The sequence below is a fragment of the Salmo salar genome, chromosome 02 (assembly GCF_965601325.2).
Source record: "Salmo salar chromosome 02, fSalSal1, whole genome shotgun sequence".
Lineage (NCBI taxonomy): Eukaryota > Metazoa > Chordata > Actinopteri > Salmoniformes > Salmonidae > Salmo > Salmo salar.
Genome location: NC_138292.1, coordinates 13,226,326 through 13,250,928, shown reverse-complemented (window position 1 = coordinate 13,250,928; position 24,603 = coordinate 13,226,326). Strand labels below are relative to the sequence as shown.

At 42.3% G+C, this 24,603-nt stretch overlaps 1 protein-coding gene and 1 pseudogene across 2 annotated transcripts in view; one reads left to right on the top strand and one right to left on the bottom strand.

Annotated features, from left to right (window-relative positions):
- Positions 1–16,836, top strand: part of LOC145863962 (CKLF-like MARVEL transmembrane domain-containing protein 8) — a 48,329-nt gene extending 31,493 nt beyond the window's left edge. The window contains exons 3-5 of the mRNA XM_082968591.1: positions 15,300–15,473; positions 16,414–16,533; positions 16,789–16,836. Coding sequence (XP_082824717.1) covers positions 15,300–15,473; positions 16,414–16,533; positions 16,789–16,836 — 342 coding nt within the window. The remainder of the gene's footprint in view (positions 1–15,299; positions 15,474–16,413; positions 16,534–16,788) is intronic.
- A 2,844-nt stretch (positions 16,837–19,680) lies between these two features.
- Positions 19,681–20,942, bottom strand: LOC145863961 (zymogen granule membrane protein 16-like; annotated as a pseudogene). Its single transcript, XR_014382531.1, has 2 exons — positions 20,773–20,942; positions 19,681–20,293 (listed from the first exon to the last, which is right to left on the bottom strand). The product of XR_014382531.1 is annotated as a zymogen granule membrane protein 16-like (transcript).
- Positions 20,943–24,603: the final 3,661 nt, after the last annotated feature.

Here is a 24,603-nt window from a genome sequence, read left to right as displayed (position 1 = left end):
AAAACAATATTAAGAGAAAGACCTGGCCAAAACAGCACCACATAAAGTTTTATACAAAGACACATTGACAACATAAAAACACCAATCACAACAATATAAAAACATCATCATGTAGCTAGGGGTGAAGTGACATGCATAGATAATAACTTCTATGGGCTACGTGGGACGCTAGCTGCGGGACACAGCCAGTGAAATATCAGGGCGGCAAATTCAAAAACAAAATGTCATAATTCAACTTTCTCAAACATACACTTCTCGTTAATCTAACCACATTGTCCGATTTCAAAAAGGCTTTACAGTGAAAGCAAAACATTAGATTATGTTAGGAGAGTACATAGACAAAAATAATCACACAGCCATTTTCCAAGCAAGGACATGTGTCAATGAAACGCAAAAGACAGCTAAATGAAGCACTAACCTTTGACGATCTTCATCAGATGACACTCCTAGGACATTACGTTACACAATACATGTATGTTTTGTTCGATAAAGTTCATATTTATATCCAAAAACAGCATTTTACATTGGCGCGTGACGTTCAGAAAATGTATTCCCACCAAGACCCCTGGTAAATGTGCACATCAATTTACAAAAATACTCATCATAAACGTTGACAAAATATATAACAATTGTTTAAAAATTATAGATAGACTACTCCTGGATGCAACCGCTGTGTCAGATTTTAAAATAGCTTTACGGAGAAAGCACATTTTCCAATATTCTGAGTACATAGCTCAGCCATCACAGCAAGCTATACAGACACCCGCCAAGTTCGGGGCCACCTAAACTCAGAATTAGTATTAGAAATATTCTCTTTACCTTTGCTGATCTTCATCAGAATGCACTCCCAGGACTGCTACTTCCACAATAAATTTTGTTTTTGTTCGAAATAATCCATATTTATGTCCAAATACCTCTGTTTTGTTCGTGCGTTCAGAGCACTATCCAAAGGCATAACGCACGAGCGCGGTACCAGAGATGAAAAGTCAAAATGTTCCATTACCGTACTTAGAAGCATGTCAAACGCTGTTTAAAATCAATCTTCATGGTATTTTTAACGTAAAATTGCGATAATATTCCAACCGGACAATAGCGTATTCATTCAAGGAGAAAAAGAAGGAACGGCGTGCTCGCGGGATCGAGCATATCCAATCCCTTTGTTGCCAGGCAGTCCACTCAGTAACTGAGCTCCTATTATCTGCCCAGTGACAGGAGAATGCTGAAACAACTTTCTGAAGGCTTTTGACAGCCAATGGAAGCCTTAGGAAGTAGATACTGTAGTTTCGAAAGGGACTAGAAAGAAGAACTACAATTCTCAGATCCTCCACTTCCTGGTTTAATTTTTCTCAGGTTTTTGCCTGCCATATGAGTTCTGTTATACTCACAGACACCATTCAAACAGTTTTAGAAACTTCAGAGTGTTTTCTATCCAAATCTACTTATAACATGCATATTCTAGTTTCTGGTCCAGAGTAGTAACCTGTTTAAATTGGGTACATTTTTCATCCTGCCGTGAAAATACTGCCCCCTAGCCCAGACAGGATAAACAATGAGTAGCGGCAGTGTACTAAAGGGCGGGGGGGGTCAATGTAAATCGGCGATGTTAAATGGGGGCCTGTTGAGCCCGTCTTTTCCTGTAGTCCACGATCAGCTCATTTGTCTTGCTCAAATTGAGGTAGCGGTTGTTGTCCTGGCACCACACTGCCCATTCTATGCCCCCCTACCTATAGGCCGTCTCATTGTTGTCAGTGATCAGGTTGTGTCGTCAGCAAACTTAATGATGGTGTTGGAGTCATGTTTGGCCACACAGTCGTGGGTGAACAGGGTGTACAGGAGGGGACTAAGTACACACCCCTGAGGGGCCCCAGTGTTAAGGATCAGCGTGGCAGACGTGTTGTTGCCTACTCTTACCACCTGGGGGCGGCCCTTCGGGAAGTTCAGGATCCAGATGCAGAGGAAGGTGTTTAGTTGCAGAGTCCTTAGCTTAGTGATGAGCTTTGTGGGCTCTATTTACATTTACATTTAAGTCATGTAGCAGACGCTCTTATCCAGAGCGACTTACAAATTGGTGCATTCACCTTATGATATCCAGTGGAACAACCACTTTACAATAGTGCATCTAAATCTTTTAGGGGGGGGGGGGTTAGAAGGATTACTTTATCCTATCCCAGGTATTCCTTAAAGAGGTGGGGTTTCAGGTGTCTCCGGAAGGTGGTGATTGACTCCGCTGTCCTGGCGTCATGAGGGAGCTTGTTCCACCATAGGGGTGCCAGAGCAGCGAACAGTTTTGACTGGGCTGAGCGGGAACTGTGCTTCCTCAGAGGTAGGGGGGCCAGCAGGCCAGAGGTAGATGAGCGCAGTGCCCTCGTTTGGGTGTAGGGACTGATCAGAGCCTGAAGGTACGGAGGTGCCGTTCCCCTCACGGCTCCGTAGGCAAGCACCATGGTCTTGTAGCGGATGCGAGCTTCAACTGGAAGCCAGTGGAGAGAGCGGAGGAGCGGGGTGACGTGAGAGAACTTGGTAAGGTTGAACACCAGACGGGCTGCGGCGTTCTGGATGAGTTGTAGGGGTTTAATGGCACAGGCAGGGAGCCCAGCCAACAGCGAGTTGCAGTAATCCAGACGGGAGATGACAAGTGCCTGGATTAGGACCTGCGCCGCTTCCTATGTGAGGCAGGGTCGTACTCTGCGAATGTTGTAGAGCATGAACCTACAGGATCGGGTCACCGCCTTGATGTTAGTGGAGAATGACGGTGTTGTCCAGGGTCACGCCAAGGTTCTTAGCACTCTGGGCGGAGGACACAATGGAGTTGTCAACCGTGATGGCGAGATCATGGAACGGGCAGTCCTTCCCCGGGAGGAAAAGCAGCTCCGTCTTGCCGAGGTTCAGCTTGAGGTGGTGATCCGTCATCCACACTGATATGTCTGCCAGACATGCAGAGATGCGATTCGCCACCTGGTTATCAGAAGGGGGAAAGGAGAAGATTAATTGTGTCGTCTGCATAGCAATGATAGGAGAGACCATGTGAGGATATGACAGAGCCAAGTGACTTGGTGTATAGCGAGAATAGGAGAGGGCCTAGAACAGAGCCCTGGGGGACACCAGTGGTGAGAGCACGTGGTGCAGAGACAGATTCTCGCCACGCCACCTGGTAGGAGCGACCTGTCAGGTAGGACGCAATCCAAGCGTGGGCCGCGCCGGAGATGCCCAACTCGGAGAGGGTGGAGAGGAGGATCTGGTGGTTCACCGTATCAAAGGCAGCAGATAGGTCTAGAAGGATGAGAGCAGAGGAGAGAGAGTTAGCTTTAGCAGTGCGGAGAGCCTCCGTGACATAGAGAAGAGCAGTCTCAGTTGAATGACCAGTCTTGAGACCTGACTGATTGAGCTGTAGTCAATGAACAGCATTCTCACATAACTGTTTCTTTTGTCCTGGTGGGAAAGGGCAGTGTGGAGTGCGATTGAGCTTGCGTCATCTGTGGATCTGTTGGGGCGGAATGCGAATTGGAGTTGCTCTAGGGTGTCGGGGAGGATGCTGTTGATGTGAGCCATGACCAGCCTTTCAATGCACTTCATGGCTACCGACGTGAGTGCTACGAGGCAGTAATCATTTACGCAGGTTACCTTCACTTCCTTGGGCACAGGGACTATGGTGGTCGGCTTGAAACATGTAGGTATTACAGACTCCGTCAGGGAGAGGTTGAAAATGTCAGTGAAGACACTTGACAGTTGGTCTGCGCATGCTTTGAATACACGTCCTGGTAATCCGTCTGGCCCAGCGGCTTTGTGAATGTTGACCTGTTTAACCTCTATGGGCTAGGTGGGACGCTTGCGTCCCACCTACTCAACAGCCAGTGTAATCCCGTGGCGCGTTATTCAAATTCCAAAAAAATGCAAAAACTTCAGTTTTTCAAACATATGACTATTTTACACCATTTTAAAGACAAGACTCTCGTTAATCTAACCGCACTGTCCGATTTCAAAAAGGCTTTACAACGAAAGCAAAACATTAGATTATGTCAGCAGAGTACCCAGCCAGAAATAATCAGACACCCATTTTTCAAGCTAGCATATAATGTCACATAAACCCAAACCACAGCTAAATGTAGCACTAACCTTTGATGATCTTCATCAGATGACAACCCTAGGACATTATGTTATACAATACATGCATGTTTTCTTCAATCAAGTTCATATTTATATCAAAAACCAGCTTTTTACATTAGCATGTGACTAACATGTGACTAGCATTCCCACCGAACACTGCCGGTGAATTTACTAAATTACTCACGATAAACGTTCACAAAAAGCATAACAATTATTTTAAGAATTATAGATAGAGAACTCCTCTATGCACTCGATATGTCCGATTTTAAAATAGCTTTTCGGTGAAAGCACATTTTGCAATATTCTCAGTAGATGTTAGCACTCACCAAAGTCAGATTTACTATAAGAAAAATGTTATTACCTTTGCTGTCTTCGTCAGAATGCACTCCCAGGACTTCTACTTCAATAACAAATGTTGGTTTGGTCCCAAATAATCCATAGTTATATCCAAATAGCGGCGTTTTGTTCATGCGTTCAAGACACTATCCGAAAGGGTAAATAAGGGTGACGAGCATGGCGCAATTCGTGACAAAAAAATTCTAAATATTCCCTTACCGTACTTCGAAGCATGTCAACCGCTGTTTAAAATCAATTTTTATGCCATTTTTCTCATAAAAAAGCGATAATCTTCTGACCGGGAATCTGCGTTTAGGTAAACAGACGAAAGAAAATAAAGCATGGGGTCGACTCGGGCACGCGCCTAAGCCCATAGTACTCTGATCGGCCACTTGCCAAACGCGATAGTGTTTCAGCCAGAGGCTGCCTCGATATCGTTCAGCTTTTTCCCAGGCTCTGAGAGCCTATGGGAGCTGTAGGAAGTGTCACGTTATAGCAAAGATTCTCAGTATTCAATAAAAAGAGCCAAGATGAAACACAACTTGTCAGACAGGCCACTTCCTGCATGGAATCTTCTCAGGTTTTGGCCTGCCATATGAGTTCTGTTATACTCACAGACACCATTCAAACAGTTTTAGAAACGTTAGGGTGTTTTCTATCCAAAGCCAATAATTATATGCATATTCTAGTTACTGCGCAGGAGTAGTAACCAGATTAAATCGGATACGTTTTTTATCCGGCCGTGTCAATACTGCCCCCTAGCCCTAACAGGTTAAAGGTTTTGTTCACATCGGCTACCGAGAGCGTTATCACACAGTCATCCAGAACAGCTGGTGCTCTCGTGCATGCTTCAGTGTTGCTTGCCTTGAAGCGTGCATAAAAGGCTTTTAGGTCGTCTGGTAGGCTCGCGTCACTGGGCAGCTCGCGTCTGAGTTTCCCTTTGTAGTCCATAATAGTGTTCAAGCCCTGCCACATCCGAAGAGCCGGTGTAGTAGGATTCAATCTTATTCCTGGATTGACGTTTTGGCTGTTTGATGGTTCATCTGAGGGTATAACGGGATTTCTTATAAGCATCTGGATTTGTGTCCCGCTCCTTGAAAGCAGAAGCTCTAGCATTTTGCTCGGTGACGATGTTGCCTGTAATCCATGGCTTCTGGTTATGGGATATATACGTACGGTCACTGTGGGGATGATGTCGCCGATGAACTTATTGATGAAGCCGATGACTGAGGTGGTGTACTCCTCAATGCCATTGGATGAATCCCGGAACATATTCCAGTATGTGCTAGCAAAACAGTCCTGTAGTGTAGCATCTGCGTCATCTGACCACTTCTGTATTGAGCGAGTCACTGGTACTTCCTGCTTTAGTTATTGCTTGTAAGCAGGAATCAGGAGGATATAATTATGGTCAGATTTGACAAATGAAGGGCGGGGGAGAGCTTTGTATGTATCTCTGTGTGTGGAGTAAAGGTGGTCTAGGATTTTCTTTCCTCTGGTTGCTCGTGACATTCTGGTAAAAATTTGGTAAAACTGATATAAGTTTGACTGCATTAAAGTCCCCGAACAGTAGGAGCGCCGCTTCTGGGTGAGCATTTTCTTCTTTACTTATGGCCTTATAGAGTTGGTTGAGAGCTGTCTTAGTGCCAGCTTCGTTCTGTGGTGGTAAATAGACGGCTACGAACAATATAGATGAGAACTCTCTTGGTAGATAGTGTGGTCTACAGCTTATCAAAAGGTATCATAAGACCAGCTTCTCTTTTCTGCCGATGCATGGAAAATCCCTCCAGCTCTATATTATCCGTATAATTGTTCAGCCATGTCTCGGTGAAACATAAGATATTACAGTTTTTAATGTCCCGTTGGTAGGATAATCTTAATCGTAGGTCATTAATTTTATTTTCCAATGATTGCACGTTAGGAAGAACAACGGATGGCAGTGGGAGTTTTATCATTCGCCTACGGATTCTCAGAAGGCAGCCCAATCTGTGGCCACTTTTCCTGCCTCTTTTCTTCAAGCAAATTACGGGGATCTGGGCCTGTTCCAGAGAAAGAGGAAATAACAGCGATTCCAGACCCATCCTTCTCTCTATCCTCCTCTCTTCTAAATCAGCCGCTCCAGAGACCATAAAAGACCTTAAAAAATATATAATTCTGCTAGTTTAATTTTCTTTTTCAATCATCCAGACTGTATCACAACCGGCCATGATTGGGAGTCCCATAGGGCGGCGCACAATTGGCCCAGCGTAGTCCGGGTTTGGCTGGTGTAGGCCGTCATTGTATATAAGAATTTGTTTTTAATTGGCTTGCCTATTTAAACAAAGGTTAAATTAAAAAATTATAAATGCTCCAAAAATGTAATTGTTCCATTCCAAAGACATTTCTGTTCCATGATTATAATTTTCATATTTGAGAAGTGAAAGAGGAGCACGTGCATGTACTCTGTGACGCCCCTTCCATCTGTTGACGCAAATCACACGTCACTAAAATGCAAGTTCACTGCCTTACATACAAGTATAGCCTTATACCAACACATGTAAAGTAAGAACTAATGTCAACAATGCACGCATCATGAAACATATCATTGTTTCATTGTGGAGAAGGATAATACATGTTTGATATATAGTTATATAGTGAGTGATGAATAGCTAAACAATTATATTGTGTGGCTCAGTTGGTAGAGCATGGTGTTTGCAACGCCAGCATGGTGTGTGCAACACCAGGGTTGTGGGTCCGATTCCCACGGGGGGCCAGTACAAAAATGAAATGTATGCACTCACTAATGTAAGTCGCTCTGGATAAGAGCGTCTGCTCTTAAGAGCGTCTGCTAAATTACTAAAATGTTAATGTAAATGTCAATAATTAATAACCAATAATGATCCAAACTGAAGTTCTAGGGAAACAGGGGTATTGTCTGTACTATGGGGTTGCTATTGTTTTAGTATGATTAGATAAAACACTGTTTTTATCCCGGGCCTTGTACATTACATCTTATAACTATAACCTATTCTACAATGCACCATGATAATGCAAGTTTAGCACGTAATCCAGGCATCATCAAGATGCCTTTTGCTCAGCAAAAAGGAAATCAGGATAATGGTTAAAAACGTTTTTTAAACCTTTACGTTCCTCTGGACCGCTGTGATTCTACCAAGGCTTTATAGTATTAATCTGAATCTGAATATGAGTAGTCGTTCATTCTATCGATTCAGTCTGTTTGTTCAGTATCTATGGACGCAACCCAGTCGTTCGAAATGTTCTATTACCATGTTTGTTTTTTTTGACTAGGCAGATCAGTTAAGAACAAATTCTTATTTTAATGACAGCCTAGGAACAGTGGGTTAACTGCCTTGTTCAGGGGCACAACGACAGATTTGTACCTTGTCAGCTCGGGAATTTGAACTTGCAACCTTTTGATTATAAGTCCAACACTCTATCCACTAGGCTACCCTGCCACCCCAACCATACAGGCTGGCAACATTCTCATCCCTTGCTTACTAGCTAGCCTTCTACGGCTAACTTTCAGTCACATCAAACAGTGCAGCCAGAAAACAACAAAGTAGCTGTATTTGCATTTGTTTACGCAGTTTTCTAGTGACATTTGGATACATCCATAACAATGAGCTAATAAGCCGCGATTTCACCTGGCATAGGAAATGTGCTCTCTCATCAGGACATCGTTGTTCAGAGGAGCTAGCCAACAACACAGCTAACACAATCACTTCAAACTGAAGCTGGAAAAACTACAAACGTTTTGTTTGACCTGCTTTCTATTGACATTTCTTCTTATATATCCATAAAAATTATGCCAGCTGATTCATGATCTCGACTGGCTGAGAAACGCGGCCTGCCTGTCTGTCTCCTCCAACACGTTCATTACTATGGGACAGCTGAAGATCGAATTTGAATATTGAAACAATGTTGCCAAAGTCGGAGAGACAGACCCCAAGGTTTATACAAATCTCCGCTGTTGAAAACAAAATGTTAGTCTAAAAGAAACTTGAGGTAATGTCTAGATGCTTTTTATAGTGGAGATCAAGTTTATAAATTGCCTGGCTGGGCTGATGAGACAGTGCATTGCGCAGGCAAATGGAACAGAGCAAATAGGCATTTTAACGTTATAGATTTAGCCGGTGATAACTTGTGAAATAGACACCGGCTGGAATGCGGTTTTATGGCTGGAATGCGGTTTTAACCAATCAGCATTCAGAATCAGACCCACCCATTGTATAATCATAAATTAACAATGCAAACAACAAAGTGGATGTGTGTTTGATGAAGGTTACTATGGAGTGTCCCAGTGATATTTTGGCCTCCATACCATTTGGGTGTATAGCGAACTTAAAACAAAAAAATATCATTATGAATATTCTAAACAACAAGGTCACAAGATGTAGCGTAGTCAAACACAAGTCACTTATGAATTAATTGATTAAGTCCTGTTTTGCATTTATTTATTTGTGATGAGGAGGGTTCCCAGATAGGAGCCTAGTATTAACACACAATGCCTCTCCCCACTGCTCTCTCAACCTGTCCCTGGCCATGCAATCCCCTTCAGTTTGTTACAGGGTGAACTTAAGTGTCCATACCTACATTTCTTAGCAGTATTAACACGTTTATAATATTTTGTTTTGATGTAATTACATCGCCTATTTCGAGTATTGTTAAGTTGGTTGTTAAGACTATACACAAGTTGTAGTTAAGCCTTGAGTTGTTTTCACATTTTCCTTTGCCTTTCCCCATGATCTTTGTCTGTCTATATGCTGCCATCTGCTGGTACAGTTTAGACACCACAACAGAACACATTTACTACTGTCACACTGAGGACAGGGTGATGATATCGAGTTTCCAACTGGAGAGAGTAGTAACTAATCAATGATTGAAAACTACATCAACAACTGTCTGATTTAGCGAAGGTACATTAGGTCAGGACTATGGTCCTTATTGGACATGCCCCAGCAGGTCCAGAAAGTGGTTAACTGAACACACACTGTTCTGTTTGACCAAAAGGCACACTATACTGTATCTGTTTGAGCAAGGGTGCAACGACAGTTTAGTAAATTAATAATCCACAGCTAACCTGCATTATGCACTCCTTTAGAAGTGAGACTCCACCTGCTGTCATTGCCCTTACAAAAAAAGATTGCAGTCAGAGTGCAGTTTAACTTCAGTATAACTGCAGTATGCAGCAATTATTGTGTCCGAAATAACCCAGCCGACTGCAGTTACTGCACTTTTACCTCAGTTTCAAAACTACAATCAGCATTCTACTGGCTAGGTCTCTCTTCAGTCTTTGGCTGTATATTGCTCCTGCTTGGGTCCTCTGAAAAACAGCACCCTATGCAAATCATTACCAACCATACAAGCATGAAAAGGCAATATTTTCTGGCAGGCCGATTTACCTACCATCAAAAATAAGTTCCTCTTTATGCAACCTCTCTCAACTCAGTGACTTTGCCTACATACAGTAGGCTTTGTTATACGACGACAGAATAACATTCAGACAGGTCCTAGACATTATTATCTAAAATAAACAAAAACGAGTTGTTTCACAAATTCACAGAGTTCCACAGAAGTATTGTTGCCTACTCAGGAAAGACCATGGCTATCTTGTCCACCTTCCATTGATTAGAGTTTTCCACCTTCCATTGATTAGAGTTGCACATTGATTCGAGTTTTTCTTAATTCAGTGGGCCAGGATCCAAAAGCAGTAGTTCGATATTGAAGATGGAAGGAGCAGCGACGCGCACTGTGATAACGTCTACAACAGTGGTGGTGGTGTTGGTCCATGTCACATCCTCGGTGATGTGGATGCCGAGGAACTTAAAACTAGTGACTCTCTCTACTGCAGTCCGGTTGATGTGGATCGGGGCATGTTCCCACCTCTGCTTCCTGAAGTTAGCAATCAACTACTTTGTTTTGCTGACTTTTAGGGAGAGGTTGCTGTCATGACACCACAATGCCAGTTCACTTACCTCCTCCCTATAGGCTGACTCGTTGTTGTTGGTTATCAGGCCTACAACCGTGTTGTCGTTAGCAACGTTCATGGGGGAGTTGGTGTTGTGCAAAGCCACGCAGTTGTGGTTGAACAGGGAGTACAGCAGAGGACTGAGGACACCCCTGGGGGGCCCCTGAGTTAACCTCTATGGGCTAGGTGGGACGCTAGCGTGCCACCCGTGGTGCACTCCATCAACAGCAGGTGCATTTCAAGAGCGGCAAATTTGAATCCGAATAAATGTCAAAATTCAAATTTTTCAAACATACAACTATTTTACACCCTTTGAAAGATAAACATCTCCTTAATCTAACCACGTTTTACGATTTCAAAAAGGTTTTACGGCGAAAGCATAAATTTAGAGTATGTTAGGACAGTACATTTACAAGAGTTGTGTGTAATGTTTTGTCAATTCAAAGACAGGGTCACCAAAACCATAAAACCAGCTAAAATGATGCACTAACCTTTTACAATCTCCATCAGATGACACTCCTAGGACATTATGTTAGACAATGCATGCATTTTTAGTTCTATCAAGTTCATATTTATATCCAAAAACAGCGTTTTACTATGGCATTGATGTTGAGGAAATCGTTTCCCTCCAATAACCGGCAGTCAAGTCAGCGTCACAAATTAAATAATTAAAATTAGAAAACATTGGTAAAATATTATATTGTCATTTAAAGAATTATAGATTTACATCTCTTGAACGCAATCAACTTGCCAGATTTAAAAATAACCTTACTGGGAAATCACACTTTGCAATAATCTGAGCACTGCGCCCAGAAAAATACGCGTTGCGATACAGACTAGACGTCATGTTGGGGAGATCTAAAATCGAAAATACTATGTAAATAATCCATTACCTTTGATTCTCTTCATCAGATGCCACTTCCAGGTATCACAGGTCCATAACGAATGTAGTTTTGTTCAAAAAAGCTCATCATTTATGTCCAAAAATCTCCGTCTTGTTAGCACATGATCTAAGCCAGCCGGACTTCTCGTCATGAACGAGGGGAAAAAATATATTTCCGTTCGTTCAAACATGTCAAACGTTGTATAGCATAAATCATTAGGGCCTTTTTTAACCAGAACATGAATAATATTCAAGGTGGACGAATGCATACTCTTTTATAACGTATTGGAACGAGGGTACCCAACATGAACTTGCGCGCCAGGTGTCTAATGGGCCATCATCGTTCCATGGCTCTTGTTCGGTCAGATCTCCCTCCAGAAGACTCAAAACACTTTGTAAAGGCTGGTGACATCTAGTGGAAGCAATAGGAAGTGCCAAAATATTCCTCAGCCCCTGTGTTTTTCAATGGGATAGGTTTAAAGGTAATACAACACATCAGGTATCCACTTCCTGTCAGAAAATGTCTCAGGGTTTTGCCTGCCAAATGAGTTCTGTTATACTCACAGACACCATTCAAACAGTTTTAGAAAATGTAGGGTGTTTTCTATCCATATGTAATAAGTATATGCATATTCTAGTTACTGGGTAGGAGTGGTAACCAGATTAAATCGGGTATGTTTTTTATCCAGCCGTGTCAATACTGCCCCCTAGCCCTAACAGGGTCAGTGTAGAGGAGGTGTTGTTGCCAATCCTCACAGCCTGTGGTATACGCGTCAGGAAGTCCAGGATCCAGTTGCAGAGAGTGATGTCCTAACTGCAACACAAACATATTTGTGTCCAAGTTCGATATAATCATTTATTGAAATCACTATGGCAGTGTCTTTTACCATCTTTCTCACAATAGCTGCCATCAGAATTCATGGAGGGAATCAATACTGCATTGTTGATTAACCTCTCTGGGCTAGGCGGGACGAATTCGTCCCACCTACGCAACAGCCAGTCTAATCCAGTGGCGCGATTTTCAAATACCTTAGAAATGCTATTACTTCAATTTCTCAAACATATGACTATTTTACAGCATTTTAAAGACAAGACTCTCGTTAATCTAACCACACTGTCCGATTTCAAAAAGGCTTTACAATGAAAGCAAAACATTAGATTATGTCAGCAGAGTACCCAGCCAGAAATAATCAGACACCGATTTTTCAAGCTAGCATATAATGTCACAAAAACCCAGGAGACAGCTAAATGCAGCACTAACCTTTGATGATCTTCATCAGATGACAACCCTAGGACATTATGTTATACAATACATGCATGTTTTGTTCAATCAAGTTCATATTTATATCAAAAACCAGCTTTTTACATTAGCATGTGACGTTCAGCAAACCTCCGGTGAATTTACTAAATTACTCACGATAAACGTTCACAAAAAACATAACAATTATTTTAAGAATTATAGATACAGAACTCCTTTGTGCAATCGAGGTGTCCGATTTTAAAATAGCTTTTCGGTGAAAGCACATTTTGCAATATTCTCAGTAGATAGCCCAGCCATCACGGCTAGCCATTTAGACACCGACCAAGTTTAGCCCTGACCAAACTCCGATTTACTATTACAAAAGTTTGATTACCTTTGTTGTCTTCGTCAGAATGCACTCCCAGGACTGCTACTTCAATAACAAATGTTGGTTTGGTCCAAAAGAATCCATCGTTATATCCGAATAGCGGCGTTTTGTTCGTGCGTTCCAGACACTATCCGAAATGGTAAATCAGGGTCGCGAGCATGGCGCAATTCGTGACTAAAAAATTCTAAATATTCCATTACCGTACTTCGAAGCATGTCAACCGCTGTTTAAAATCCATTTTTATGCCATTTTTCTCGTAAAAAAGCGATAATATTCCAACCGGGAATCTCCTTTTAGGTAAACAGAGGAAAGAAAACAAAGCATTCTGTCGACGCGGGCACGAGCCTGAGTCTCACAGTACTGTAACCAGCCACTACCCAAACGTGCTACTTTTTTTCAGCCAGAACCTGCAAAGCCACGATTCAGCTTTTTGCCGCCTTCTGAGAGCCTATGGCAGCCGTAGGAAGTGTCACGTAACAGCAGAGATCCTTTGTAATGGATAGAGATGGCAAAGAAGGCCAAGAAATGGTCAGACAGGGTACTTCCTGTACAGAATCTTCTCAGGTTTTGACCTGCCATTTGAGTTCTGTTATACTCACAGACACCATTCAAACAGTTTTAGAAACTTTGGAGTGTTTTCTATCCAAAGCCAATAATTATATGCATATTCTAGTTACTGGGCAGGAGTAGTAACCAGATTAAATTGTGTACGTTTTTTATCCAGCCGTGTCAATACTGCCCCCTAGCCCTAACAGGTTAAACAAATTAAACACATTATGATGATCAGACATTTTATATTGTTCATACCTTGTATCACATGGCTAATTGTACCCTTATCATAGGGGCACAATTAGTTCTGATAAAGGGAAGAGTGAGCCATTTGCTGAATTCCATTACTTTTATACAGATTTACATTCTGTTCGACCTGTATATTTTATGTGCATTTTATACACATTTTGCATAGGCTAATGATATATGATGTTTTTTTCACATATGGTGACGTGACATTGTATTGAACACTGCACTGAATGAAGTTTCAATTATTTAACATTGTTCAAGGAAATGTAACTGGAGAAAATGAACATAATTTTAACCTACTTCCTGTAATATAGGCTACTTTCTGTAATATAGGCTATTTCCTGTAACACAGGCTACTTTCTGAAATATAGACTATTTTCTGTAAAAAAATGACACTTCCTGTAAAATAGGACACTTCCTGTAATATTGACTACTTCCTGTAGTATAGACTACGTTCTGTAATATGGGCTAGTTCCTGTAAAATAGACTACTTTCTGTAATATAGACTACTTCCTGTAATAGTCACTACTTTCTGTAATATATACTACTTTCTGTAATATAAGCTACTTCCTGAAATATAGACTACTTTCTGTTATATATACTACTTTCTGTAATATATCCTCCTTTCTGTAACATTGGCTACTTCTTGTAATATAGACTACCTTCTGTAATATAGACTACTGCCTGTAATTTTGACAGCTTTCTGTAATATAGACTGTAATATAGACTACTTTCTGTAATGTAGACTACCTTCTAGAATACCTTCTAGAATATAGACTACTTTCTGTAATATCAGATACTTCCTGTAATATAGACTACTTTCTGTAATATAGAATACTTTCTGTTTGGACAGATATTGGTTCTCAGTACAGTGTTTTATTTTTCTCTGGAAAGGGAAGTTGCTTAAAAACAAGGTCAGTTTTATTGTCCCTTTTCCTTCCAGCATCAGAGGAGAATGTGACCATAAGAGTCTCCTCTTCCACTTAGGCCAGACATTATTTTTTCCTGTGATACGAAGCAACCAATGAAACATTATTTTATTTTAATAACAGGAAGGGAGGTTTGCAGTGCAACAGAGGACAAAACGTCCCATTATTTACAGTAGCACGCAGTATAACAATCTGCATCTATAGATTTATCATGATCAATGTGTTACGACATTCTTTCAGAATGCTGTCAGATAAGATATGTGTCAGTCAGCGGCGGGGTCAATTTCTGTTCCAGAAAAAAAACTATGAAAAATCATATAGCTGTTGTACTGTTTTCACTCTACACTGCACTGGATCCTGTGCATATGCCAATAAACTTTGATTTGATTTAGGCTACATTATTTCCTTTCTTTGTAATGTGTTTCTACAGTATGCCATTAAGATTAGCACAGCAAATTCATTTAAATACACGATAAAGTAGGCACCACCAGAGCACAGCCATCTCTGACTATGGAGGTGTCCCAAATGGCATCCTATTCCCTGTATAGTGCACTACATTTAACTTGAGCCCTATGGGCCCCGTTCAAAAGTAGTGCACTATAAATGGAATAGGATACCATTTGGAATGCTGGCTATATGCTTCCCTGTCCCCTCAGGTGTTTGGTCTGCTGGTATGGATGCTGATAGCAGGGACGGAGTACTTCCGTGTGTCTGCCTTTGGGTGGGTCATGTTTGTGGCCATCTTGTACTGGGTCCTGACGGTCATCTTCCTCATCATCTACCTGACCATGGCTTACAACAGGATCCCTCAGGTCCCCTGGACAACTGTGGTACGACACACACTACGACACATAATACAACAGCACATTATATGAAACATGAGGGATTGAGGTTGTTTATTATATATTTAGTAATTGAATAATTGTGGACTATTTATGTAACAGAAAACCAATGGAGTTAACTGCCTTGATGATTTTGGGGGAGAGAGCAAATAGATTAACCAAGTCTTTATGAATGTGATCAAATGAAGCCATTCTATAATGTGTACTACCCTACAGTATCTGAGCCAGCCAGCCAGTAATCCTGTTGTCATTCTACAGGGTCTGTTCTTCAACAGTAGTGCTACAGTGATGTATGTGGTGTTGTACAGCGCCTGTTCTTCAACAGTAGTACTACAGTGATGTATGTGGTGTTGTACAGGGCCTGTTCTTCAACAGTAGTGCTACAGTGATGTATGTGGTGTTGTACAGGGCCTGTTCTTCAACAGTAGTGCTACAGTGATGTAAGTGGTGTTGTACAGGGCCTGTTATTCAACAGTAGTGCTACAGTGATGTATGTGGTGTTGTACAGGGCCTGTTCTTCAACAGTAGTGCTACAGTGATGTAAGTAGTGCTACAGTGATGTAAGTGGTGTTGTACAGGGCCTGTTCTTCAACAGTAGTGCTACAGTGATGTATGTGGTGTTGTACAGGGCCTGTTCTTCAACAGTAGTGCTACAGTGATGTATGTGGTGTTGTACAGGGCCTGTTCTTCAACAGTAGTGCTACAGTGATGTATGTGGTGTTCTACAGGGCCTGTTCTTCAACAGTAGTGATACAGTGATGTATGTGGTGTTCTACAGGGCCTGTTCTTCAACAGTAGTGCTACAGTGATGTATGTGGTGTTGTACAGCGCCCGTTCTTCAACAGTAGTGCCACAGTGATGTATGTGGTGTTCTACAGGGCCTGTTCTTCAACAGTAGTGATACAGTGATGTATGTGGTGTTCAACAGGGCCTGTTCTTCAACAGTAGTGCTACAGAGATGTATGTGGTGGCAGCAGCAGTGGACTCAGCCTCAATCAGCCATGCTGTTAAGGGGCGCCATAACTACACCTGCTGGGTCGCATCCACAGTAAGAAAACCACCTCAGACCTCCCAGACAGACATTTAAATCACGCCAACTTTTAAAATATACCACAAATATGATTTATGATTACAGCGATATTAAAATATACAATATTAAAATGCTAAATATATGCCTACAAGTCAGATAAGAGAGGTATGATGCCACTGTGTACCATCCAGAATGATATCTATTTGGTCCATTTAAGCCTACTCTACCCAGTATTGTACTGAATTTGAATATTTTCATCCGTCTGTTTTTCAGTTCTTTGCCTTCCTGGTCACACTCTGCTATGCAGGAAGTACATATTAAGTATTCAGTCGTGGAGATCAAGGGATGAGGAATAATAGCCAATCATAAAGGACAGCTAAAGTATATCCGTTATGGAACACATGAAGAATATAACAACCACTCCTTCCCTTTGGAATGCATTACTCTATTATTTTAGTTCTGTTATATTTCTGTTATTTTGGAGTAATGGTGTATTTCATCTGTTGCAATGACAGAGCCTGATCCTAAGTGATGTTTTACTTCTTATGAACTCATTCATTTGTTTTTATACATTTGGATGAAAATGACTGAAGCTAACAAAGTGCCTATTCTATTTCTCTGAAGCTGGAGATCAAAGACCTCCTCTATGCACTCGATATGTCCGATTTTAAAATAGCTTTTTGGTGAAAGCACATTTTGCAATATTCTAAGTACATAGCCCAGGCATCACGGGCTAGCTATTTAGACACCCGGCAAGTTTAGCACTCACCAATATCAGCTTTACTATTATAAAAGTTTCATTACCTTTTGTTGTCTTCGTCAGAATGCACTCCCAGGACTGCTACTTCAATAACAAATGTTGGTTTGGTCCAAAATAATCCATCGTTATATCCGAATAGCGGCGTTTTGTTCGTGCGTCCCAGACACTATCTGAAATGGTAAATCAGGGTCGTGCGCATGGCGCAATTCGTGACAAAAAAAATCTAAATATTCCATTACCGTACTTCGAAGCATGTCAACCGCTGTTTAAAATCCATTTTTATGCCATTTTTCTCGTAAAAAAGCGATAATATTCCGACCAGGAATCTCCTTTTAGCTAAACTGAGGAAAGTAAACAAAGCTTTCGGTCGACGCGGGCACGAGCCTGAGTCTCACAGTACTGTAACCAGCCACTACCCAAACGCGCTACTTTGTTTCAGCCAGAGCCTGCAAAGCCACGATTCAGCTTTTTACCGCCTTCTGAGACCCTATGGCAGCCGTAGGAAGTGTCACGGGACAGCTAAGATCCTCACTCTTCAATAAACAGAGACAAGAAGAACGACACCTTGTCAGACAGGCCACTTCCTGCCTGAAACCTTGTCAGGTTTTTGCCTGCCAAATGAGTTCTGTTATACTCACAGACACCATTCAAACAGTTTTAGAAACTTTGGAGTGTTTTCTATCCATATGTAATAAGTATATGCATATTCTAGTTACTGGGTAGGAGTGGTAACCAGATTAAATCGGGTATGTTTTTTATCCAGCCGTGAAAACTGCCCCCTAGGCAGACAGTTTGTGCAGAAATTCTTTGCTTGTGCAGACCCACAGATTCATCAACTTTCCGGGTGGCTGGTCTCAGACGATCGCGCAGGGGAAGAAGCCAGATGTGGAGGTCCTGGGCTGGCGTGGTTACATGTGGTCTGCGGTTATGAGGCCGGTTGGAAGTACTGCCAAATTCTCTAAAATGGCATTGGAGGCGGTTATGGTAGAGAAATTAACTTCTCTGGCAACAGCGCTCATGGACATTCATGCAGTCAGCATGCCAATTGCACTCTCCCTCAAAACAGACATCTGTTGCATTGTGTTGTGTGACAAAACTGCACATTTTAGAGTGGCCTTTTATTGTCCCCAGTGCAAGGTGCACCTGTGTAATGATCATGCTGTTTAATCAGATTCTTGATATGCCACACCTGTCTTGGAGAAATGCTCACTAACCGTTGAAAAAAAACATTTGAGAAATAAGCTTTTTGTGTGTGTGGAAAATGTCTGGGAAACATGGGACCAACACTTTAAATATTGCATTTATTTTGTTGTTCAGTGTAAATACAATGAACACTTGTCAAAAACACCTACTGTACATCATTTGAAATGTTGCTCGAGGTTTTGCTTTGTGATGCCTTGAGGGTCCAATACAGGGGGATACATTTACTCAGATTATTTAGTGATTCTGGTCTGAATATACAGTAGGGAAGCAGTAGTCAAGCTAACATTTTAGGCTCTATGAATAAGCTATAATGTAGCATTGTTCATGGTTTAACAACTATATTAAAAAAAAAAATCACACATAATTTCTTTAAGATTTGCAGCCATCCCATTACAGTATCATCCACATTACACTAAATGCAAATAGAAAACAATCCATATAATATTTTGCCCCATTTAAATCGATGTCTGTTCCTCAAATTAGCTCGGACTTACTGGGACTTAGACAATGTTTCAAGGATCCAAAGACTTATTCTGTAAAACAAAGACAATAAAAAGCATTTCCTAATTTTATTCTATCTCACCAAAACTAGTTAAGCAGCTTTGACTGTTGAACCATGCAAATACTGTATAAACCCCATCTATCAAACTGTCTAATCTAGACCATCCACACAGTTAAAGCTACATTCTGTGATTAGCAACAAAGTGGTGTCCCTCCCCACCACTTGTTTTGGTATACAGCTGAATATTGAACAGCTTCCCAAATCTCAGACTGTAGCTTTAACTAAAACATGATGCCGCTTGACATGCAATGTCAGGCTAGAAGGAGAGCAGACTTCATAGACAAAATGTTTGATGATATGAATGGGTATGGCAGATATACGTTCCAGACATTATTGTTGTGTTGGATAGTAGCTCTGGGAATTGCCAGGGACCTCACGATATGATGTTATCACAATGCAGCATGTATAAAATAGTGAAGGTGAAGTACCCTGAGAGGCTATTATCTCCCCATAATATTTTATTGTTCAATTAATCAAAGATAAAATTAATCATTTAAGTCCCATATGATTCTTTCATTTAATGTGATAAATACAACATCAAATGATGTGTAACAACGCATGTGGTCTGTGACCCACGCTGACAAGACAGTTTTAATATTCCTATCTGATGGGTGCTTCATGAGAATTTAAACTGAATGAATTTGAATGTTTTGAATATTTTATTGTATTGCTTCAAGTGAGGGATCACCAAATAGTTCTGTCAGCGTCTATGTCAAACATCCGTCTAAAACATATAGGGTCAGTTTCCTGGACCCAGATTAAGTTACTCCTGGACTAAAAAGCATGTTGAATGGAGAATCTCCATTGAAAGTAACTAGTCCAGGACTAGGCTTAATCTGTATCTGGGATACCATCCCAAAGAGCAAGACATACTTTTTTATTTTCTTCAAATAATAGGAGTTACTGTTTCCAGTGCTGTTTCCAGAGTACTGTTTCCAGCCCCTTCCATGTACACCAATCCCCAGTGGGCTCCGATGGAGGTGATCCCGGCACCGTTGAAGCGACCGCTGAGCAGCCTCAGCTCATTGCCCATGTTGGCTGGGTAGAAGTTGAAGGAGACTTGGCTAGGCTGGCCGGCTGACAGAGTGCGCCCCATGTTGGTGGTTAACACCAGGTAGCAGATGTAGTCTGCTGGGTTGTACTTCCCAGACACCTCGACGATGGCCTCATCATTAAACAGCTCCATCTCCTGCTTTTCACCCCATTCACCACCGAACACAGGAGACCAGGTGGAGCCGTATCTCAGCTGGAACCTAAAACAGAGGAAGCTTTTCACATTGGTTGTGTTTTGATAAGGCACATTCAGACCGAGAGAGCAGGTAGCGTCAGAGAATATCAAGGAATGACATTTTACATTGTACACTGGGTTAGATACGATTACACTATTGTTTGGTCATGTAATGAATATGTAATAAACACAACAAATGAATAAAGACAGAAAGAAAGAAAGAGTGTCTGTTGGGTAGTGTAGTTGGACTGAGTCATTGGTGTCTGTTGGGTAGTGTAGTTGGACTGAGACAGTGGTGTCTGTTGGGTAGTGTATTTGGACTGAGTCAGTGGTGTGTGTTGGGTAGTGTAGTTGAACTGATTCAGTGGTGTGTGTGGGTAGTGTAGTTGGACTGAGTCAGTGGTGTGTGTTGGGTAGTGTAGTTGGACTGAGTCAGTGGTGTGTGTTGGGTAGTGTAGTTGGACTGAGTCAGTGGTGTCTGTTCATGGGTCAGGGTCTGCTCACCCGCTGATGTAGGCGTTTCTGTTGCTGTGTAGTAGTAGTAGTAGTAGTAGTAGTAGTGTGTTGTTGGTCTCCCACACTCTGACTCCTGTGATGCGTCCCTCACCGTAGGAAGCAAATGGGGTGCCACCTCCCTGAACCACCGCAGAGGAATACGAGTGCAGTTCTTTCATGGCTAAAATAACATGGGCAATATATTCACTATACTAATAATAAAAATGTATACATTCATAATTTTAATTTTACCAACACATTTCTGAAAGATCTTTACATTTTGAATAAAGTGCAGATTAATTAACTAAAGTACATTATGCAATGATTGAATCCATCAGTTTTTGTCTCACGCATTGCCAAGCAGCTGACCAAGAACACTGATGGAGTGGAGGCTGCTGATGGGAGAACGGCTCACAATAATGGCTGGAACTGAGCAAATGGAATGGCATCAAATACATGGAGATCATGTGTTTGTTGTATTTGATACCATTCCATTAAGTTGGCTCATGCCATTACCACGAGCCCATCCTCCCCAACACCAACCTCTTGTGGTGACAAACAAGATTGACAACATTCTGCCAAAGATTGTCATCATTACTAATGACCTTTCATTTCACTCAGTTTCGCTTTCACTCCATTTCACTTCAAATGGTAAAACTTGAAATAAATTTGTTAATAATGTTTTTATTAGTACTTCACAAAAACAAGTTAGGCATTTTACCTGTCAGGTCAACCACCCCTAGGGGGGAAAAGAAAATACAGTTTTTATAATTGTGAAATCTGACCTAACAAACAACATTTACAGCTGCTGAACATTCCATCAGCTCTAGATGGAAGGAGCATGATGGAGAACAGCTTTATTAACTTACTATAAAATGAATCATGCAACAATAACAAAGATTTCACTGAGTTACAGTTCATATAAGGAAATCAATCAATTGAAATAAATAAATTAGGCCCTAATCTATGGATTTCACATGACTGGGAATACAGATATGCATCTGTTGTTCACAAATACCTTTAAAAAAAAGTAGGGGCGTGGATCAGAAAATCAGTCAGTGTCTGGTGTGACAGGGTTGATCAGGCTGTTGACTGTGGAATGTTGTCCCACTCCTTTTGAATGGCTGTGCGGAGTTGCTGGATATTGGCGGGAACTAGAACACGCAGTCATACACACTGATCCGGAGCATTCCAAACATGCTCAGTGGGTGACATGTCTGGTAAGTATGCAGGCCATGGAAGAACTGGGACATTTTCTGCTTCCAGGAATTGTGTACAGATCCTTGCGACATGGGGCCATGCATTATCATGCTGGAACATGAGGTGAAGGCGGCGGATGAATGGCATGACAATGGATGGGCCTCAGGATCTCGTCACAGTATCTCTGGGCATTCAAATTGCCAACGATAAAAAGTTTGTGTTTGTTGTCCATAGCTTATGCCTGCCCATATCATAACCCCACCGCCACCATGGGGCACTTTGTTCACAACGTTCACAATCTCGCCCACACGATGCCATACACGTAGTTTGTGGTTGTGAGGCCGGTTGGACGTACTGCCAAATTATCTAAAAACAACATTGGAGGCGGCTTATGGTAGAGAAATTAACATTAAATTATCTGGCAACAGCTCTGGTGGACATTCCTGCATTTAGCATGCCAATTGCACACTCCCTCAAAACTTGAGACATCAGTGACATTGTGTTGTGTGACAAAATTGCACATTTTAGAGGGGCCTTTTATGGTCCCCAGCCCAAGCTGTATCTGTGATCATGCTGTTTAATCAGCTTCTTGATATGCCATACCTGTCACATGGATGGATTATCTTGGTAAAGGAGAAATGCTCACTAACAGGGAAACAGGTAAACACATTTGTGCACAACATTTTAGAGAAATACGCTTTTTGTGCGTATGGAACATTTCTGGGATCTTTTATTTCAGCTCATGAAATATTGAACCAACATTTTATATGTTGCGTTTATATTTTTTGTTCAGTGTACAGTAGTTAGTTCACATGAAGATGTATGTAATTCATCTCTATTGAACAAAACAACAAAATCTGGATATTCTGGAGTCCTACTTTGACAGTAAAATATAAGAACTATAGTCTATTGTCAACCCAAAGTTCATGACAATCGCTGGATTAGGTTGCATCACGCATTCCTGCTTGGACATGTTAGATGAAACAACTTGAATACCTCTGTAGTTTATTATTTATACTTTGTAATAAAGCAATAAGAATGACTTAATAAGATGATTACTCGGGGCTGGTGCCCCCAACTGTAAAATGTTGTGACACCAGAGGAAAATGTTAGTTCCGTTGGTCTTGTGAGCACCTGTGCTGTTGTATCGGCTTCCATGCTTCGTGTTATTGTGCACTTGTTTTATGGGTCTCGTCCCATGTATTATTTGGAGGTTTACACCTCGCTCTTTTGGGTGGATAAAATAAATCCCCCTATTACGTATTCTTGTGCTTGTCTCCTATCCTTATACAGCGTGACAGAATAACCAACCTACTAAATGGAGACTAGCTGTCAACCATCATAGAGACAGTCCAGGATCAAGGACTGTCTCTCCAGACTCGGCAGCGCCATGGACAGGGTTCTGGCAACCATCCTGCGTTTGGAGGGGAATGTGCAGTCCCTTCAGTCTCCAGCACCGGTTCCAGCACCAGCCACCACACCACTACCTGCCTCTGTCCCATCTGAGCCAGCCTCCATCCCATCTGAGCCGGAATACCCCTGTCCCTTCTGGAGTGCTTTGACGGCGCGCCAGCAAGATGCAAGGGATTCCTTCTGCAATGCGACCTGTACCTCGCTCACTACAATGAGGCTGTCTCTGGGAGAGACAGGGTTGCCAACGTCATCTCGGCACTGACCGAAAGGGCCCTGGACTGGGGTGCCGCGGTCTGTGAAATGGCGGACCTGAGGTCGAGTCCTACGAGCGCTTCACCTTCTTCCACTCGGTGATTGGTCATCCTGTGCAGGGCCGAGAGGAGGGTGAGCGCCTACTCTGACTACGCTAGGGATCTAGGACCGCCTCGAAGTTCGCTCTGGAGTTCTGGAATATCACAGCCTCCACCGGATGGAATGAGTCGGCTCTGGTCACCGTGTTCAGCAGCGGACTGCGGGAGGAGGTACAGGTGGAGTTGCCGTGATGACAACCTGTCACTCGACCAGCTCATCAGCATGGCGATTCATTTGGACAACCTCCTGCGGTCCCGACCAAAGACCTGCACGGAATCCGGAGCCCATGGCTACACCTGCTCTGTGGCCGGAGCCGATGGAGGTGGGCTCTGCACGTTTGCCTAAGGCAAAGCGTAGGAGCAGGAGGAATCTGGGCCTCTGCTCCTATTGTGTAGTAAGGGGTAATTTCTCCCCAACCTGCCCTCTATCCACTAATAGGCGAGGAGGTGACAAGCTAGGGAATTCTCCTGCTCCAACCCAGGTGGGATGCAAGTTCTCCCCTCCTTTTCTGTCAGCTCAACCACAGTGTTTTCCCATTAAATTCCCTGAATACCCTAGCCCCACACTCCCGTTAGCTCTGATTGTTAGCTCTGATTTCCGGAGCTGCCTGGAATCTTTTAGATTAGACACCCATTCCGGTTCGAGCCCTGGATAATCGTCCAATAGGGCCAGGGCTCGTACATCACATCACTGTTCCCGTTTCTCTGCTGAACCATGACACTTATTTAGAACAGATCACCTTTTTGTTTATAGACAACCCCACGCACCCCGTTGTGTTAGGTCTCCCCTGGTTGAGCTGGCATAACCCTGTTATTTCCTGGTCCGAGGGGAGACTGCTGGGTTGGTTGCAGGAGTGTCAGGGAAGGTGTCTCGTGG